At 44.3% G+C, this 17,471-nt stretch overlaps 1 protein-coding gene across 19 annotated transcripts in view; it reads left to right on the forward strand.

The window, feature by feature from the left end:
* Ptk2 (protein tyrosine kinase 2) overlaps positions 1 to 17,471 on the forward strand; it is a 238,148-nt gene that overhangs the window by 138,214 nt on the left and 82,463 nt on the right. For all 19 annotated transcript variants that reach the window (XM_078016629.1, XM_078016638.1, XM_078016631.1 and 16 more), the window contains 6 exons: positions 1,754 to 1,894; positions 2,597 to 2,674; positions 4,891 to 4,998; positions 6,504 to 6,621; positions 12,122 to 12,152; positions 17,118 to 17,170. In XM_078016629.1, coding sequence (XP_077872755.1) covers positions 1,754 to 1,894; positions 2,597 to 2,674; positions 4,891 to 4,998; positions 6,504 to 6,621; positions 12,122 to 12,152; positions 17,118 to 17,170 — 529 coding nt within the window. The remainder of the gene's footprint in view (positions 1 to 1,753; positions 1,895 to 2,596; positions 2,675 to 4,890; positions 4,999 to 6,503; positions 6,622 to 12,121; positions 12,153 to 17,117; positions 17,171 to 17,471) is intronic.

The following is a 17,471-nucleotide window of genomic DNA, read 5'->3' on the forward strand; positions in this document are numbered from 1 at the left end:
CCCATGACTCCCATGGGACCACCTAGACCCTTCAGATAGGCTGTCACCTGCAAAAGGAGCCACACCCTCCTACTTCACTTGTACCAGCCTCAGCAACTGCAGCTCGCCATTACCCAAGGCCACTGAGATTAGCGAGTCACCTAGTCCATCTCCCCCTACTCCTGCCTTCCAGTCTCCCAGCTTTTTTTCCTTCTGTACTGAAGGTGACCTGCTAGACAGCTCTGCCTGTATTTCTTATATTCTCCTACTGTTCTCCCCACCCTTCACCTGCCAACCTGCTCCTCCCATAGTTTTGCCATGGCAGGTCATGCCAGCTCTTATCTACCAGCATCTGACCGTTGCTCACCCCTTTTCTGCTTCCACATTTGTGCAGTCACTTCCCACCTGGATTATTTTGTTAGCCTCCTACTCAGTCTCTCCTGTTCCTTTCCTGCTGTTTACATCACAGCAGCCCAAGTTTCCCTGTTAAAGCTAGGTGAATAAGGTCATCCTCTGCTCAAAGCTCTTGAATAGGCATCACAGCAGGGTGATAGCTGGTTTCATACCATGGCCACCTCAGCCTGCAGCTCTCACCCTCTCAGACCTTACCACATGGCCTCTGTAGCTGCCTCTCACACCATGGGCTGAGGTTTCCCCCTGGGAAGCACTAGCTCTGCTAGCCAGATGTTCATGTGTAGGAACAGAAATCACAAATGAGCAAAAGAGGACCAGAGGCCACTGATCATCCCTTCCAAGATAAAAACCATGATTGTTTGCCATTTCATGTGCCCATGACTGCATGCTTGGCAGGCCCCAGTCCATATGAGGCTCCCCTGCCTTCTTTTCTGTTCTGTTCATGCTGACAGATTTGTCATCTCTGTTGCATAACAATATGGTGTGGATTTTAATATCATTAAGTTAATTACACAAAGCAGTTTCTGGGCCATCTAGAATGTCAATAGGGTAGGTGGATACGTCATGAAGTATGTAGCCAGTCCACATGTCCCTGTAAACGGCCCTGCCCTAGTCTCCTTGTTGCTGAATCTTTGCATCTGTCTTCAGTCATTTATAAAGAATAATGTCCTGGCCGGGTGCAGTGGCACACGCCTGTAATCCCACCAGCTTGGGAGGCGAAGGCAGGAGGATTGCGAGTTCAAAGCCAACCTCAGCAACAGCGAGGCACTAAGCAGCTGAGTAAAACCCTGTCTCTAAGTGAAATACAAAATAGGGCTGGGGATGTGGCTCAGTGGTCAAGTGCCCCTGAGTTCAATCCCTGGTACCAAAATAGGGAAAAAAAAAATGTCCTGGAGAGCTCGTTTGGAGGTTCTAGCAGGGGGGCACAGCTACTTGTATACCCTTGACCCAAGACTGTCCTCCTCTATCGGGGAAGGTCGTCCTTTTTGGCCAAACACACAGTATCAGGCCCTCCTGACAAACATGCAACCGCAAAGGAGGAGGGAACACTGGCTTAGCCAGATCAGCTGAATCAACCCCGTCAATCAATGGGACTACAGATGTCGCAGACAGATCGCCTTCACGTCCGAATTTTACCTTTTGGATCAAAGATTGGGATTTTTAAGTTGATGATTTGTGATACCCTTCAAAAAGCCATATTGATTTTCCTTGGTAACAGTGGAACAGGTGGTACTGAATGTACTCAACCTAGCCACGCTTTAAGTAGTATTAAGTAGCGGGCAGTGAAGAAATCTTACTATTGCTGCGGTCTTTACTCATTGCTGACTCTAAAACACTCTCTTGTAATTTTATTTTGCAGGCCAAAACTTTAAGAAAACTGATCCAACAAACATTTAGACAGTTTGCCAACCTTAATAGAGAAGAAAGTATTCTGAAATTCTTTGAGATCCTCTCTCCAGTGTACAGATTTGATAAAGAATGCTTCAAGTGTGCCCTGGGGGTAAGTATGGGACCATGGAGAAATAGGCCAGTTTGATTTCTTCTGCTGTTTCTTTCCTTTTTTGGTGGAGGGAGTTACCACGGATTGAACTGAGGGACTTGACCACTGAGCTACATCCCCAGCCCTATCTATTTATATTTAGAGATAGATTCTCACTGAGTTGCTTAGTGCCTTGCTTTGACTTGTGATTTTCCCGCCTCAGCCTCCCAAGCCGCTGGGATTGCCAGGCATGCACAACCATGCCCAGCTTCTTCTGCTTTTTCTTATCTATGTGTATTTAAATTTCAGATTCAAAGAACTAATTTGTGACTTTTTTTTTAATGAGAATACTATTTTGTCACTTCATAGTGGGGAAAATGAAAAAAATAATGTGAGAATGAAGTTGTCTGACTGTGTTCATAATTAGGTGTTTTTATTCCAACCTGCAATTTGTTCTCCAAGGCCTGGTTTGCCTATTCAGATCATGTCGTCAAAGAAAATACTGGTTTCTGGCTTGCTGGAAGGGCCACACTGTGTCCCTCTCTAGGTTCAGGAGGCCCAGGAGCAGTGAAGTAATATTTTCTCTAATTTTTTTTTTTTTAAGATAGGTTAATTGCAAACCAAGCCAAACAGCCCCCTCCTTTAATATATCCATGACTCTTGATCTAAAAATCTTTCTTTTTCTTCCCATTCCTCTGTCCTCACCTATTTGACCTTCAAAAGTCAAGCTGGATTATTTCAGTGGAACTGGCAATCGGCCCCGAAGAAGGGATCAGTTACCTAACAGACAAGGGCTGCAATGTAAGTCTGCTCCTGTGACGCCTCTCAAACAAGACTGTAGGCAGAAAGGAGTCAGGGTAATGAGATGGAGTGCTGCTCTGCAAAGGCAGCACCCTGCATCAGGCCTTGCCATTGAGTGGTACCTCTTGCTCAAGCAGGCGAAGACAAGAGAAATCCTAGACCCCTGTTGAGATTCTTCAGAATTCTTTAGTTTTGGAAGGAAATGAATCATACAAGTTTCACGTATGTTAGAATTTGATAGGGCTGTTCCAGTTTATCTGGAGAGGTATTGAGTTTTGATGTTTGTGTGTTTTGCTGGGGATTTAACCTGGGTCCCAATGGTTCAATAGTGCACTTGTCTGGATATGTGAAATACTTTGGACAGCATTATTGTCAGGTGCACCAGAAGCAATCCATAGCAGTATGTCGGGAGAGTGGTAGGGAAGAGCCCTGAGGGAGAGAATGTCAGAGTGAGAAGGAGAAACAGCAGACTGAAAAAAAGTAAGGAAAAGTATTCCAGTGTGTCATTTCCATACCCTGAATTTCTTACTGTGCTTGTGAATTTAAAAAGAAAAAAAAAATTGAGATAGCAGCACTCAAAACTCATGGGCCACACCAGGTTACTAATGTTTGTATCTCCACCTCAGAGGAGTCTCAGATCTCCTTTTATATGTGCACGGTGCATTGGTTATGAATGGAGACTGACACAGACACACTGTAGACACTCCTAACCCTGGCAATGCCCTTTCTGCAACAGTGACCCCTCTTAGTAAAATTTCAAATACAGTGTAGTGTACCATTCCTGGGACACACATGAGGTATGTTCCTGGGCAGCTCAGTGCAGTGAATACGGCCTCCCACTCTAGGACCTGGGAAAGCCATGTTTGGTGACCTTTGGCAGCCCTGGTCATCATTTACATGCCTTAGGTTCTGGTCCACTAGAAGCCACTCACTCCCTGGAATGGTTTTACCCCAGCGAGTCTGGAGCAGATTTCAGCTGAGGAGATTATGGTGGGGAATTAGATCAGAGAGGCAGGGAGGGGGTCATGTCACGTAGAGTGTCTGATCACAGAAGTCATCCTATATGTCACGTGAGTTATGGCACTTGGGTTATAGCTTTTAAATTAGGGAAATATGATCTGATTTACATTTTTACTCATTTTTTAATTTTTATTTTTTGAGGTGCTGGTGACTGAATCTAGGGACTTGCCCAGTGGATGAGCTGCATCCCTGGCCCTTTTTATTTTTTACTTTTTACTTTGAGACAGAGACTTAATTGCTGAGGCTGGCCTTGAACTTGTGATCCTCCTGCCTCTGCCTCCCGAGTAGCTGGGATCACTGTTGCACACCACTGTATAAGGCTCTGATTTTTACATTTTTGAAGTATCTCCCTGATTTCCAGGTTGGGGCAGGCATGGGTGAAGGGAGCCAGTAAGGAAACCATAGCACAGTGTGAGATAGTGGGCTGGAGAGTGGGGGCCTAGAGGGACGCAATGTATACACACACATGTTGCATCCCTGAAAACAGATCAGGAAGATGCTTTTCGAGGGAGGGCATTCAGTTTGAGCTCCTTACTGAAGAGCAGCTTCTGCTCAAGCCCTTGGTACCCTCCATGATACCTTGGGTATGCTAAGGAACTGGCCATAGCTAGGCCAGTCATTTAGGAATCACCATGCACAATGACTGTAGTCATTAAGTGCTAGGAGTTCAGGAGACACTGTGTATGTCTTGTCTTTCCAAGAAGAAAACCTGGACCATAGTCACTTCTGACTGTCCTGGAGTCTAGTCAGGGCAGGATGGGATTTTGGGATACCACTGTCTCCTGGAGCCCTTTGCTTGCCTGCAATCTCCCTGCCCCAGCACACCGCAGAACTTCTAGTGCCTCAGAGCCTCATTCCAGCCAGTTTGCAGATGCCCATCTGGGCTGGCCAGTGGATCAAAGCAGGGGCTGCTCCTGCTTCCTTCTCTCCTGTGGGAGATGTGCTCTCCCCTCACCAGCTCATTCGTGTGGATATCCTCAGGACAGTAAAAAGGACAGACATGTCCCGAATGTAAATTGCAGGAGACAGCTCTTTGACTGCCCGCTGCTGTGCAGGCTCTGTGGAGGGTCAGCGCTCCCCAGCCTCCAGACTGGGGAGAGGCTTCAGAGGAAGGAGCTAGCAGTTGGGGCCACAGAATTTGACAGAATATCCAACAGAACTGGTGAAGAGAGTGTTTTGTGCTTTCCTTTCCAAAGCCCACACATCTGGCTGACTTCAACCAAGTGCAGACCATTCAGTATTCCAACAGTGAAGACAAAGACAGAAAAGGAATGCTACAGCTCAAAATCGCAGGTGCACCCGAGGTAAGGGACCCTGGCACTCACTGGGAGGGAGAGCAAAGCATCCTACCGGTTTAGAAATAATGTGTTTTAGGATAAGGGTGAAATTTTCATGGATCATCAGAGTCACAACTTTCTCATTTTTATAAGGGTTGCTTTTCAATTAATAATTATCCCCAAGGGACAGGAGACCAATTTTAAGTTAATCAAGAACAGTGTTTTGAAGATGATTTAAAGATGATCACAAAGCATCAAGGAAATCAAGTTCTTGGAATTATGTCTTTGTGTCTACTCTGTGAACATATGTTGTGTGTGATATGCTGTGGGTACTAACAGGATAATAGCTGCAGTGGCTCATGTTGATGAGGCTTGTGATGGTGTCACAACCAAGCAAAGTAGGTACCTTTATTTTGGTGAACACCATAGATGAAGAAGCTGAGGCACAGCCTGGCCACAGTCCTAGTTTTGACAGGGATGTATTCATACTGCAGCAGGTAAACCCATGCCCCTTACTCTAAATCACCATGTTGCAGTGTATTAAAAGCAAGCAGTGTCACCAGAAATAGTCTTCAGTTGAGCATGTAGCATGACCCTCTGAAAAATGGGCTAAGCGCTCTCATGTGGATGGTCGAGTGAAGACCTGGGCCTCCCCTGCTCACTTCATTGCTCTTCCACTCTAAGGTGTTTTGAGTTGCACGCAATGTAGTTTATTGATATCAGGATTAACAAATACTCCCATAGAATTCTGAAAACTTGTTGCAAACTGCAGTTTCCTGAAGCCTGAACTCCAGCATCATTTTCGAGCCGTTCCTTCTTGTCCCCTAGTAACGTTCAGGGTGATGGCTTGATGGGGGCACATCATATGGTAGGAGACGTGAGTGCTCAACAAATTAGGATGTTCTTGGATTTGAAAATGAAATGCAGCTTTTATTTTGACCTAGAGGACAATTAAAGATGGGTCTTAGGAAATTCATCAAATAGAACATTTGAGTAAGAGTAATTTTTATATGTTTGGGCAAAGCACTCTATGTATGCTAAAAACAGTGGAATTTTACTAACTTTGTTTAATATTAGAAAAATTGTGATGGACAGTAATAAAAATTGACACTAGTCAATTTTTATTACTGTTTCACTTCTAAAACAAGTTTAGAAGTGAAAACTTCTAAACTTTAGTTTCACTTCTAAAACAAGTTTTACTTCAGCTCACCGATTATCTAAATTCTTCCCCAATCAGAGTGTGCTAGGGGAGCCAGACAGAAGAAAATATTTTCCCACCTTTTTTCTCCATTTTGTGAGCTTCAGTTGAAGTGATTGTCCTCTTTTCCCCTGGCATGGTCTTGTGTCTCACATCCAAGGAATGGTGTCCTTAACTAGCAGCCTACCTGTCGCAGTCCAGTCTGGGGACAGCCTTATTTCACCACCACCACCCCCCGCCGGGCCCATGTTGTGGAGGTCTGATGTCAGTGCAGCTGTCTCTCTGGTTGCTGGAAGAACAATAGTGTCTCTTTCTTGGTTTTTCTCCTATTCAGCCTCTGACAGTGACAGCCCCATCCCTGAGCATCGCCGAGAACATGGCGGACCTAATAGACGGGTACTGCCGGCTGGTGAGCGGAGCCACGCAGTCCTTCATCATCAGACCTCAGAGAGGTGAGGCTCTGCTTCTATCCTGGCCCCTCTTTCCTCCTGAGCAGTTGGAGGGGCTCCCTTGGCTGTAATAGGAATTCTGTGATGCTGTAATAGGAAAGCCAGACGGATGCATAAGGTGCCATAATCTGATGCTTGCTTCTCTGGGTAGGTGATCTGGTGCTGGACCCAAGTGCAGTGTAAACACAGCTTGGCTTGCACTCGTAGGCCTCTGTTTGCACAACCCACTTAGAGTGTTTTCTAAGTTACTATGAGTACTTTTTATGTAAAATTTCGAGATTTTTTATTCTGTTTTTAAAAAGCATCCCTTTTAACTCATTAAATAAAGTTTATTTCTTGCTTTTTCTAAAGTACTTCAAAAGCTTAGAATAGTTGAACAAAATAAATTCCAAATCATGATGTGAAATCAAATATTAGATAGAATAAACAACTAGAAAGGAGTCTGTCCTCTCGGAAGTGCCGCAGGGATTTTGCAAACAAAGCATACTCCAGAGAATCTGGAGTTCTGAAATAATCAAATGAAAATATTCCCAGTAGGACACTAGCGTTGCATCAATTGGGGAGCCTGGGCCTTGGCGTTGCGTCAGCTTGTGGGTCTTGTTGCGAGTCCGCAGCACTGCTGTCTGTCAGTGCCTGGCTCCAGGAAGCCCGACAGCCAACCTGCCTGCATGGTGCGGGAGGTTGGTGACTTCCTGCTAGAAGAGCAGGCTTGCACAGAAGCTCAGTCACATTCTCCAGTCCTGTTGGGTCTTGATGTACTGGATTAGCCTTGACTTTGAGACCACTCCTGTAAAAGAGGGAAGGTGACACCTTGTAGAGTTGTTAGGTGGGTCCCACATGTTAACATAAAGTGGCTTGCAGCAGGGTAGATGGGCACTCTGCAGAATTTGCCCTGATGGCCAACACCCCTTCCAGCAGTCACTCAGTGACCAGGATGGCTAGAAAGAATCCCAAGGCCTATGTGGTGTGTCCAACAAGCTGGATTGAGTTAAATAGTGACCAGAGTGGAGGGACACACAAGCAAAGCAAATGACAAAGACTGGCTTCTGAGATGGAACCCAGAGACCCCCACCTGCCCTGGAGGAGAACTTCTGGCCAGAGTACCGTAGGCACAATGGGCCTTTCAAATTGGAGTCACTTTAGACCACAGGGGACACTGTTGTGCTCTGGAGCAAGAGCTGAGACCACAGGTACACTACACTGAGCTCCATCTGCATAAGGCCTGGATATGGTGCACCTAGCAGAGGCTCTTCCCATGAAGAGCACACCAGGGGAACCTGTCTATGAGTTCTTCTAAAACGTGTATGTTTGTTGAAGTTTTCTTTATCTAAAATGTAGTAATGAAGTTGCTTTCAGAAATATTGGAAGCGCCCTTCAGTTAAAACATTTGCAGCCACAAGTGTTTGATTTTTCACTTTGTGCTTTAAATAGGAGTACATACCTTGAAAATATTTAAATATCTTGGGCGAATACTTCAGAAAGTGCTTTGGAGCAAATGTTAGTATATCATATATCTCCTTTTTTAGTAAATAATTTTCTAATTTCAGCTTAACTTACCAAAATGTCTCTTATCACTGTTTTGTGAGTATATTTAATACATGGTAACAACATTCAAACAGTAGCCACTGATCCACTCCACATTTAAGGCATCAGCATCTTCTCATGCCTGTTGCACAGTTAACTAATGTCTTGGTCCTTAAGGGAGAAGGCTCTGCTGGGGATCATGAGATGAGGTACTTTAAGAATTTCATTCACAGGCAAGAACACAAAGGAAAGTGCTCTGCATGGAGAGCTGGGTGTTGGCTGCTGCTGGTCCTTTAGGATAGATTATTAACTTTCTTTTAGGATAGATTTTTCAGCTTGAGTGTTTCTCATCTTATTCTGAATCCCAGCATATTTATCTATTACACGACTGTAATTTTTGTGGTGCCAAATTCAGGGTGTTGGCCTGCTAGGCAGACATGCAACCACTGAGCTATAACCCAACCTTATACATAACAATTTAATCATAAGCCCCGGAGGCAAAGCCATATTTATTGCCTACTTGATATAATATTGAGGTCAAGGATGGTAGTCAAAAATATATGTGGGAAAGCCACGTGTGCATTTAAAAATTTTTTTTTCTAGTTGTACATAGACATGATCTCTCTCTCTCTCTCTCTCTCTCTCTCTCTCTCTCTCTCTCTCTCTCCCTCTCCCCCCCCCTCCCCTCTCCCCTCTCCCCCTCTCTCTCTCTCCCTCCCAGTGCCTCAAGCATTCGAGGCAAGCGCTCAACCACTGAGCTACAAACCAGCCCCACATGTGCATTTTTTAATTGAGATTTGTTCCCCCAGAACCATGGAAAGGGTGGGCAGGTTCGAGGGTAAGATGGGAGGGTCTCATGGAAGTGCACTTTGGGGGCAGAAGCTCTGGCATGTGGTGTCTTTCACAGCCAGGAGAGAAGGTCTTGAGTGTCTCCCCGTGACGGATGATGAATGTGTTGGGGTGCCTTGGGTCTGCCCTGATCTGACTGTGATCCCGTGCATACATGTACTGAGGCATCCTGTAGTACTTATGACATACAGGTTTTTATCAGTTAAAATACATTCTAAGTTTTAAAATAAAAGAAAAGTTCAAATAACATTATGTTTTTCAAATCTGTTACAATGTTTTTCTGGCAATACACATTCAACAAAAATGACATTCTGGTCTGTCTTTAGATTACAAACTGCTTAAGAGTGGCAGAGTGTACAGATGCAGGTGCATAACAGAGCATAGCAGTGAGAACTGGCCAGTAAACTCTGCGTGTGATCTCTGGGCATGCTCATGTGTACTTTGTGTATTGATCTACCATCATTATTTTGGATTTATAGTGCTCTTAAAGGTGATGTTTATTGGTAGAAAACATAATAAAAGCCACAAGCTGGACAAAGATGTCCTGCCAGGCTCCACAAGCATCAATATGTGGCCTTTCCCTGACTGCAGGGCATCAGCTGACCTATCCTGGGCCTGTAGGAATGTTCAGAATCAGTTCTTCCCCTTGGAAGAAAGAATTGTGAAGTTTAAACTTGCTCTCTGAGGTTTCCTGCAAAAACCGCAGCAAGCGCTGCTCTTTGCCAGAGAGGGTGTGAACTACTGCATGCAATTAAAACCCAGAAGGTGGAAGAGAAGTGATAGGTGTCACTACATAATTAAAATACGCCTTTTCATAAAAGACGAACACTCTAAAGCTATGACACGGAAAGGGAAAATGTTTGTGAGGCATACAATAAAGAATTAAAACTCTTTATTTTTCACATGTTCTTCCAGCTTATTAATAAAAAACAGTCCAACGTAAAAAGAATGTATGTGCAGATGTCCGGTAAACATGGACCCAAACAGGGACATGTGTCATTTTGCATTTATTAGGTTGTTTTTAAAAACAGAAGCTATTACCTGGCGGGGTGGCAAATGACTTTAATCTCAGCTGTTCAGGAGACTGAGACATGGAGGATCGAGAGTTCAAAGCCAGCCTCAGCAACAGTGAGGCACTAAGCAACTCAGTGAGACCCTGTGTCTAAATGAAATATAAAATAAGGCTGGGGATGTAGCTCAGGGGTTGAGTGCCCCTGAGTTTAATCCCTGGCACCCCCTCAAAAAAAATAACCAGCAGCATCAGCCACTGTGCCAAGATTTGGAAGCATGCTGCCATGTACTTGTTGCCATTGGTGCAGCATTGCCAGCAGGCACTAGGAGGGCTTGCTGCTGGTTCCACAGTAGCACTGCCTCAGGGATAATCACTGTTACACTGTTCCTGACAGTAGAAGCTAGAAGCAGAGTGGGAATCAGTAAACAATATGCCCACACCAGGGTATGTTTTAAGTGCCTATGGCATAAGGAAGGCATGAGAGCCTAAGTAGCCTGCTGCTTCTGGGGACCCAGACTTCAGCTTTCCCACGTTCTTCACTGGGTAAGCTTCACCTTTTTAGATTTCTTACAGCAAATCTTTATTAAATGCTTGAAGACCAGTAGATAAAATCTTTTATTCAGAAATTGAACTGTAAAGTCCTTCAACTCAAGCAAAATGTAAGGTGATGCAAAGATTCTTAAAAGAGTATATTCAGAGTAGTAAGACCCATCCTGATAGATGCAAGGAACTGTGTTGGATCATGTACCAGTCCAGTGGGTCTAAAGGAGTGCTGAACCCTAATTCCCAGACAGAGTGCTCAATGGGTATGCAGGTCGTCTCCTGATGCTCTGGTGGGGTGTCTGCTGCCTTCTCCTCACTTCTTCAAGTTTGCTGTCAGTACTCTCCTGTTGTTCACCTTGTCACAGCGAGCTTCTGCCCATGCCCAGCTACTTTGGAATCTCTATTATTTCACAAGTGGAATGATTGATTTGCTCTCAGAGGAAGTAGAAATTTCATAGAGCTCAAAAAATTTAAAAGCTGAATCTAAACATCACACCCCTGTGTCATTGGATAGGCTATCTTGCTAAGTGATGGTGTTGAGTGTGGTGTAGTGGTCGTGCCCGGGGATAGTGAGCTCACCATGGGCTTCCCCACTCTGATCTGCGGTCTTTGGGGGCATGCTGGCTGGCTGTCCAGCTCAGCAGGCGGTGCTGCTGGCACTGAGCTGTATGGTTCTGCCGTGGGTCCTGTTCTTGCCCTGTTACCCAGGTCTTGCAGTGCCCCTGAAAGAGACAGTCAGTCGGGAGGGCCCAGGTTGACTTATGTCTTCCTTTCTTGAGCAGTGGCCTGAGAGCCGCCTCAGTGCCAGGTGTTGTGCACCAGTCAGGAATGTAGCAGCAGACTAAAGCAGGCCCTGCATGCCTGGGACATTCATAGAGACATGAATAGCATGAATAAACTGTTAAGAGAAAGTAAGTAACACAGTACAATGTATCAAATGGTGATCAGCAGAACTGAGAAAAATAAAAGTTGGATTTGAAGAGGCGAAAACCAGGAAGGACTCCCAGAAGGAGGCTGGAGGAGAGTACATGATCCCCTGCGTGAGCCAGTTACTGCACCCCAAAGGAAGAGGTGTCCTGCTCTGCACAGAGATGCCCACTCTGAGCACCATGGCAGGTGGCTGCATGGCACACTCTCTGACAAGGGGGTCCTCCCCGTGCCTCTGCTTCTCGGGTGCAGGAACCCTCTGGCATTTACACTCACCTGAGCCTTGTTTCCCTGGTGTTTCACCAGGCTGCCTACACGGGTTTTGGAGCTGTTACCGTTGAATAGTTTTATCAAAATGCAGAATGTTTGGATCTTTGGCAAAGAAGTTTGATTTTGATTTTAGAAATCTTTTATCAATATTTCACCTTAGTTCTTTATTATGATTCAGCAAGCCTCTTGAACAGGATGCACATAACAGTCTGTGATTATGGTAGGTATTTGGACAGCTAAGACACAGTGTACTGACTTGTTTAAAGGAGTACTGCTAAATCCCAGGAGGAGGCTTACCGTTCTCCCTGGCTTCTAAGTATAAACTCTTCAAAAGGAATGAAAGCAACCTCATATCTCTCTTTTCTTTTTTTTTCCCAGAAGGTGAACGGGCATTGCCATCAATACCCAAGTAAGTGCTGCTCTGTGTGCCTTGTTCAATGTCGGGAGAGCCTTAAGGAATTTGCTATACCGTGTCCCCCACAGCATGAAATTCCCACATCTCTCCATCCCATCATGAACCAGATCCATTGTCTATTTTTTTTAATATTTATTTTTTAGTTTTAGGTGGACATAATATCTTTATTTTATTTGTATGTGGTGCTGAGGATCGAACCCAGTGTCTCACACGTGCTAAGTGCTCTACCACTTGAGCCACAACCCCCAGCCCTCATTGCCAATTTTAATAGGAATCCAGGTTTAATGAAAATGTTGAAGTTATTTTTCCCTTATTTGAGGTTTAATTAAGGAGCTAAAGAATATCATGATGATAATGCAAGATGGGGTGTTGTTAAACTTTCTTCACATTCTTATCACAAACCTTACGAGAACCTGAAAAGAGGTGTGTTTCTGCTATTCTACAAGTAGGGAAATTAAATGTCAATAGTTTATGCTAATATTTTTACTTTTTAATTTCACAAATTTCATAATAGGTGTGTTGGTCTTTAAAATTAAAGAAATCAAATAGTAATGCTGAAAGAACCCATCTAATTAGCTCTATATTTGCAGCCACTGTGCTAGGAACTGGGGGCCCAGATGGGAGAGTTAGATTGCAGCGACTCTCATGCAGGTGGAAACTAGGAGGTGCCTAGTATTCTTCCTGTTCCTACCTACACAGGCCTTCTGTTGTCACTTGCTCCAGTTGCCCTTCTAGATGTATCAGACCCACTGCCCCTAGTGTTGGGGTTGTTTTCCATGTCTTCCTCTACAGTGGACCCTGTCGGGGATGCCATGACAACCCAGGCCCAGCGGCTCTGTGGAAGGACACATAGAACTCAGCCTGTGGTCAAATACCAAAGGGGCAAAGTCCAAGGAAGGCACGGAGCAGGCAGCCAAGAGTCTCTCTAGGGGGCACGCAGGACGCACTCCCCCAGCATGTCCCCCAGACTCGGTGCCTTGAGTTTTTATGGGGGCTGGTGACGTCCCATGTACTACAAGACAGACTCCCACAAGAAAAGCAGGAGCTTGACATAAACTATATTGTTTGAGTAAAAAGTTTGGGCCCAACGAACCAACCTCTCAAGACAATGGGAACTCTCCCAGAACCCACATTCCCAGACCCCAACCAAGGCCAGCTATGCAAGCAGGCCAATCTTAGGCCCTCTGTGTCTACTCATGTCTGCATACCTCCTGCAACCCTTCCTACCCAGTTCTGTCACCCTTCTGTCCTGCTCTACCCTGCAGCACCAGGCACAGCCCTAATTCAAGCTCTCACCTGGCTTGCCACCACTCTTCAGACAACTTCCTGTGTCCCGTCTTGCAGAGCCTGCCCCGATCCACTTCCTGCTGACTCTTCAGCCCTGGTTTTCACCACACCTCACTGCATTCAGCTCTGTTGGACTTTTTCAGTTGCTAAAGCAAACTCCGTTTTTTCCACACAAGCCTTTGACAGTGTTTTTCTCCTACATTATACACTCTGACTCCACCCTCTGCCTAAGTCCTGCTCATCTTTCAGGACTGTTCCTACATCACTTCCTCTAGAAAACTGGGCCCTCAAGCAAGAGGGCATTCTGGTGGCATTTTTCCTGTGAATTTCCCTATAAAGCTTCTTTCTTACCCACATTGTGCACTGGCAGTCAGCTCTTAACACCAGGGTCCTATGGAATTGCAGTTCTGACCTTGACAAGAATCTAGCCTGGAGAGTTCACTATAGCCATTGGTGGTGTTGTGAGGTGAAGTGGCTCTCCTCTGGCTTTGAGGAAGAGTGCTTCACAGAGTCTTCACTGTTGACAGATGAGGAGGATGCCCACCAGGCAGGGAGGGAATGCTTGCTTGCTGTCTTCACTCCTTTTCCTTGTCGGAAAGTTAAGGAATGACTTTGAGGTTTAAAACATGGAAATCATAAACACAGACATAATAGTGACAAAGAAGGCAGTAGAAATGGAAATAAACACTAGAGAAACAGAATTAATGAAGGAGTCATCTGAAAAGTGGAGTTTGCATAAATCCCAGAGCTGTAGGGCACTTAGCGCCACTGCTGAGAGAGGTAGCAGGATGCTAGCGAGGCACAGACTGGGGTGCTATGTCCGTAAGGTGAGGATCCCCTCAGGCCCAGGGATGCAGTTCAGTGTGACTGCCATAGGCACAAGGTCATCTGGAGTTAGAGGGAATGATGAAGTAATCAAAGTTTTTAATGATATAAAGCAGTAACAAAAGACAAATAATTATAGAGTAGGCAAAGCAGATTTGGTGGGTGATGTTGGTGAATACTATAGAGGACCCCTACACATGATTACTGACATGCTTTGTAGAATACCACATACAAAACAAAAGAGTATAAAAATGAAGACCTAGTGTATATATTCTGGGTTTCTGAAAGTGCACACTTTAAAAAACTATGATTGGGCTGGGGTTGTGGCTTGACAGTACAGCGCTCTCCTAGCATATCTGAAGCCCTGGGTTTGATCCTCAGCACCACATAAAAATTAAAAAAAGGTATTGTTCAAACTACAACTAAAAATAAATATTTTAAAAAATATGATTTATGGGCTGGGTTGTGGCTCACTGGTAGCATGCATGCGGCACTGGGTTCAATCCCCAGCGCCACATAAAAAATAATACATAAAAAATAAGGTAAAATAAAAGTATTATGTCCATCTACAACTAAAATAAAATTAAAAAGAAAGAAGCCTATTTCTTTAAAAAAAATATTATTTATGCTAGCTGTAAAGATACTGTTAAAAGCAGATATACAGGGGCTGGGGATGTGGCTCAAGCGGTAGCGCGCTTGCCTGGCGTGCGTGCGGCCCGGGTTCGATCCTCAGCACCACATACCAACAAAGATGTTGTGTCCGCCGAGAACTAAAAAATAAATATTAAAATCTCTCTCTCTCTCTCTCTCTCTTTCTCTCTCTCTCTCTCTCTCTCTCCCCCTCCCCCCCTCCCCCCTCTCTCTCTTTAAAAAAAAAAAAAGCAGATATACAGCTGAGCACAGTGGTGCACATCTTTAATCCCAGCCATTCAGGAAGCTGAGGCAGGAGGATTACAAATTCAAGGCCAGCCTCAGCAACTTAGCAAGACCCTGTCTCAACATAAAAAAATGAAATGGGCTGGGGATGTGACTCAGTGGTAAATTGTCCCTGGGTTCAATCCCCAGTGTCAAAACAAAAAAACTATTATACAGGTTATTAAACACAAGTGGCAAGTAAATGGCTTGGATGATAGATATTAGGGACCATTCAACACTTGGAAAGAAATTGGGAGGCAATGCAGTAATTGCACTTGAAGAAAGACCATTGCATAAAATGATTGTCAAGTGCCATGCAGATCTTAAGGGGTTTTCATTTCTCCCATTCTGTCCATTGGGATTGCAAGAGGTATCCCCCCATGCCCTCTTTCCACTGGGCCATTCTAACACAGTGAATGAAGGAGATGTTATTCCTTCAAGCCACCTGTCAGTGATTGCCATTTGACATTTTAATAGAGTCACTTTTATATAGAACTCAAGGAGTGCTTCCGGTCTGCTTTTAGCAAGCACTGCCATGGATGTGGCTATTGGTATGAACAGCTGGAGTACTTTGAAGGGTGGCAGAGTGGACAGCTTGAGAGCATTGTCCGCTGGCCTGATGGTGATCTCCTTCAGTATTATGTACAGTGCACTCAACTGCAGTTCTGTGAGGTACTGGAGCACTAGTATGCCTCACCTGCCTGGGCAAACTATCTTTGTGACATGGCAGCACAGTTGTAACATTATACACTAAAGCACTTTTTTAAAAATGAGTTTAATCCCCCAAAGGAATGCCAGTTGAGTTTCATAGGTCCTGTGAGTACTAGGTGCCTTTATCCTCGTGCCTAGTGCTCATGCCCATTTCCTACATGATTCCTAGAGGATGTAGCTGTCATTAATGCCTTTTTGCTTTTGATTGAGCATACACTTGAGTAAGTGTAGGATTTTTATGTTTACTGTATTGAGTCTTGTAGCACTAAAGACATTTTAAATGTCAAGCCTCTGCAGTCAGTCATGGTGGCAGTTTCTGTGTAAGAGAGCCCTAAAGGGAACATTATTTTGCAATCAAATTCCTCACTGTCAAAAAAAAAAAAAAAAAGGCCACGTTGCAATAAAAATTGTGGCATGTTTAAAAAAAAAAAAAAAGCAAAAAACTGTGATCATGTAGCTGTAACAGAAGAGAAATAGGTGACTCCTTAGCAAAGAACTTCAATATTTATAGTAAAGAAACAAGATTTCAAATAGTTACAATATATTACTCTTTTTCAGTATGTAATAACAGTAGGTATCAGTGAATTTCCTGGCTTTTTTACATGGTATAAATTAATATGGACCAATCATGTTATAGTGTTTCAAAAAAACCTGTTTTCCCACAGTGCTGGGGATGGAACCCAGGGGATTAGGCATGGAAGGCAAGCCTCTGTCACTGATTTATACCCTAGTCCTCAAGTTACATCTTAGAGATCAAAATTCAGTGCCAAATGTGTGACTTTTTTCTCCTAACTTTGTAGCAGTCCTTACAGACTAGTAGTTAAATGCAAACTTCTGTGTAACTCACATTGCATGATATTGCTGGTTTTCAGCCACCATCATGAGTAACTTTCCCAAGAAGTTAAGCATATATTTTTTTAGATATTTCCTTACTTTGTGGTTCTGGGGATGAACCAAGAGTTTTGCACATGATAGGCAAGCACTATGCAACTGAGCCCCAGCCCTGTTGTCTATTTTAATTTCTGATCTTTAAAGCATAAAAGTACTCTCCCCAGGAAGTACTTCAAGTACTAGTATGCAATTTAAAAAGCAAAACAAAACAGCCATCTAAAATCTAATCTCCCTGTGAAGTCTTTCTAATCCAGGTCCATTCTCTGTTGGGTGGGGCCTGTATGCTTTGTCCTGGGAAGATGGAGCTCACTCTTTCCTTGTCTGTTGCAGGTTGGCCAACAGTGAGAAGCAAGGCGTACGGACACATGCGGTCTCTGTGTCAGGTAAGGACCAGGGGAGAGGTCTCTGCAGCAAGCTGCCAGGCAAAGAGCATCGCAGACCTCCCTCCACTTACAGTGTGAAGGCTTCTTCCGGACTAGCTTAGACTAGGGATTTGCATGGTTTTACCAGCTCAGAGGTTTTGTTGTTTTAGATGAGACATATGAAGTACCAGATTACTCTCCGGGCTGTATAAATTCTGGGTTGTTTTTCAGTTTTTTGTGTTAGTCATATTTGGAGTGAAAATTGTTACTTTTGATTTTGCCATCATAATTTATCTTTGCATTTGAGTGGAATTTAAAACTA

The sequence above is a fragment of the Ictidomys tridecemlineatus genome, chromosome 7 (genome assembly GCF_052094955.1).
Source record: "Ictidomys tridecemlineatus isolate mIctTri1 chromosome 7, mIctTri1.hap1, whole genome shotgun sequence".
In the NCBI taxonomy this organism is placed as follows: domain Eukaryota; kingdom Metazoa; phylum Chordata; class Mammalia; order Rodentia; family Sciuridae; genus Ictidomys; species Ictidomys tridecemlineatus.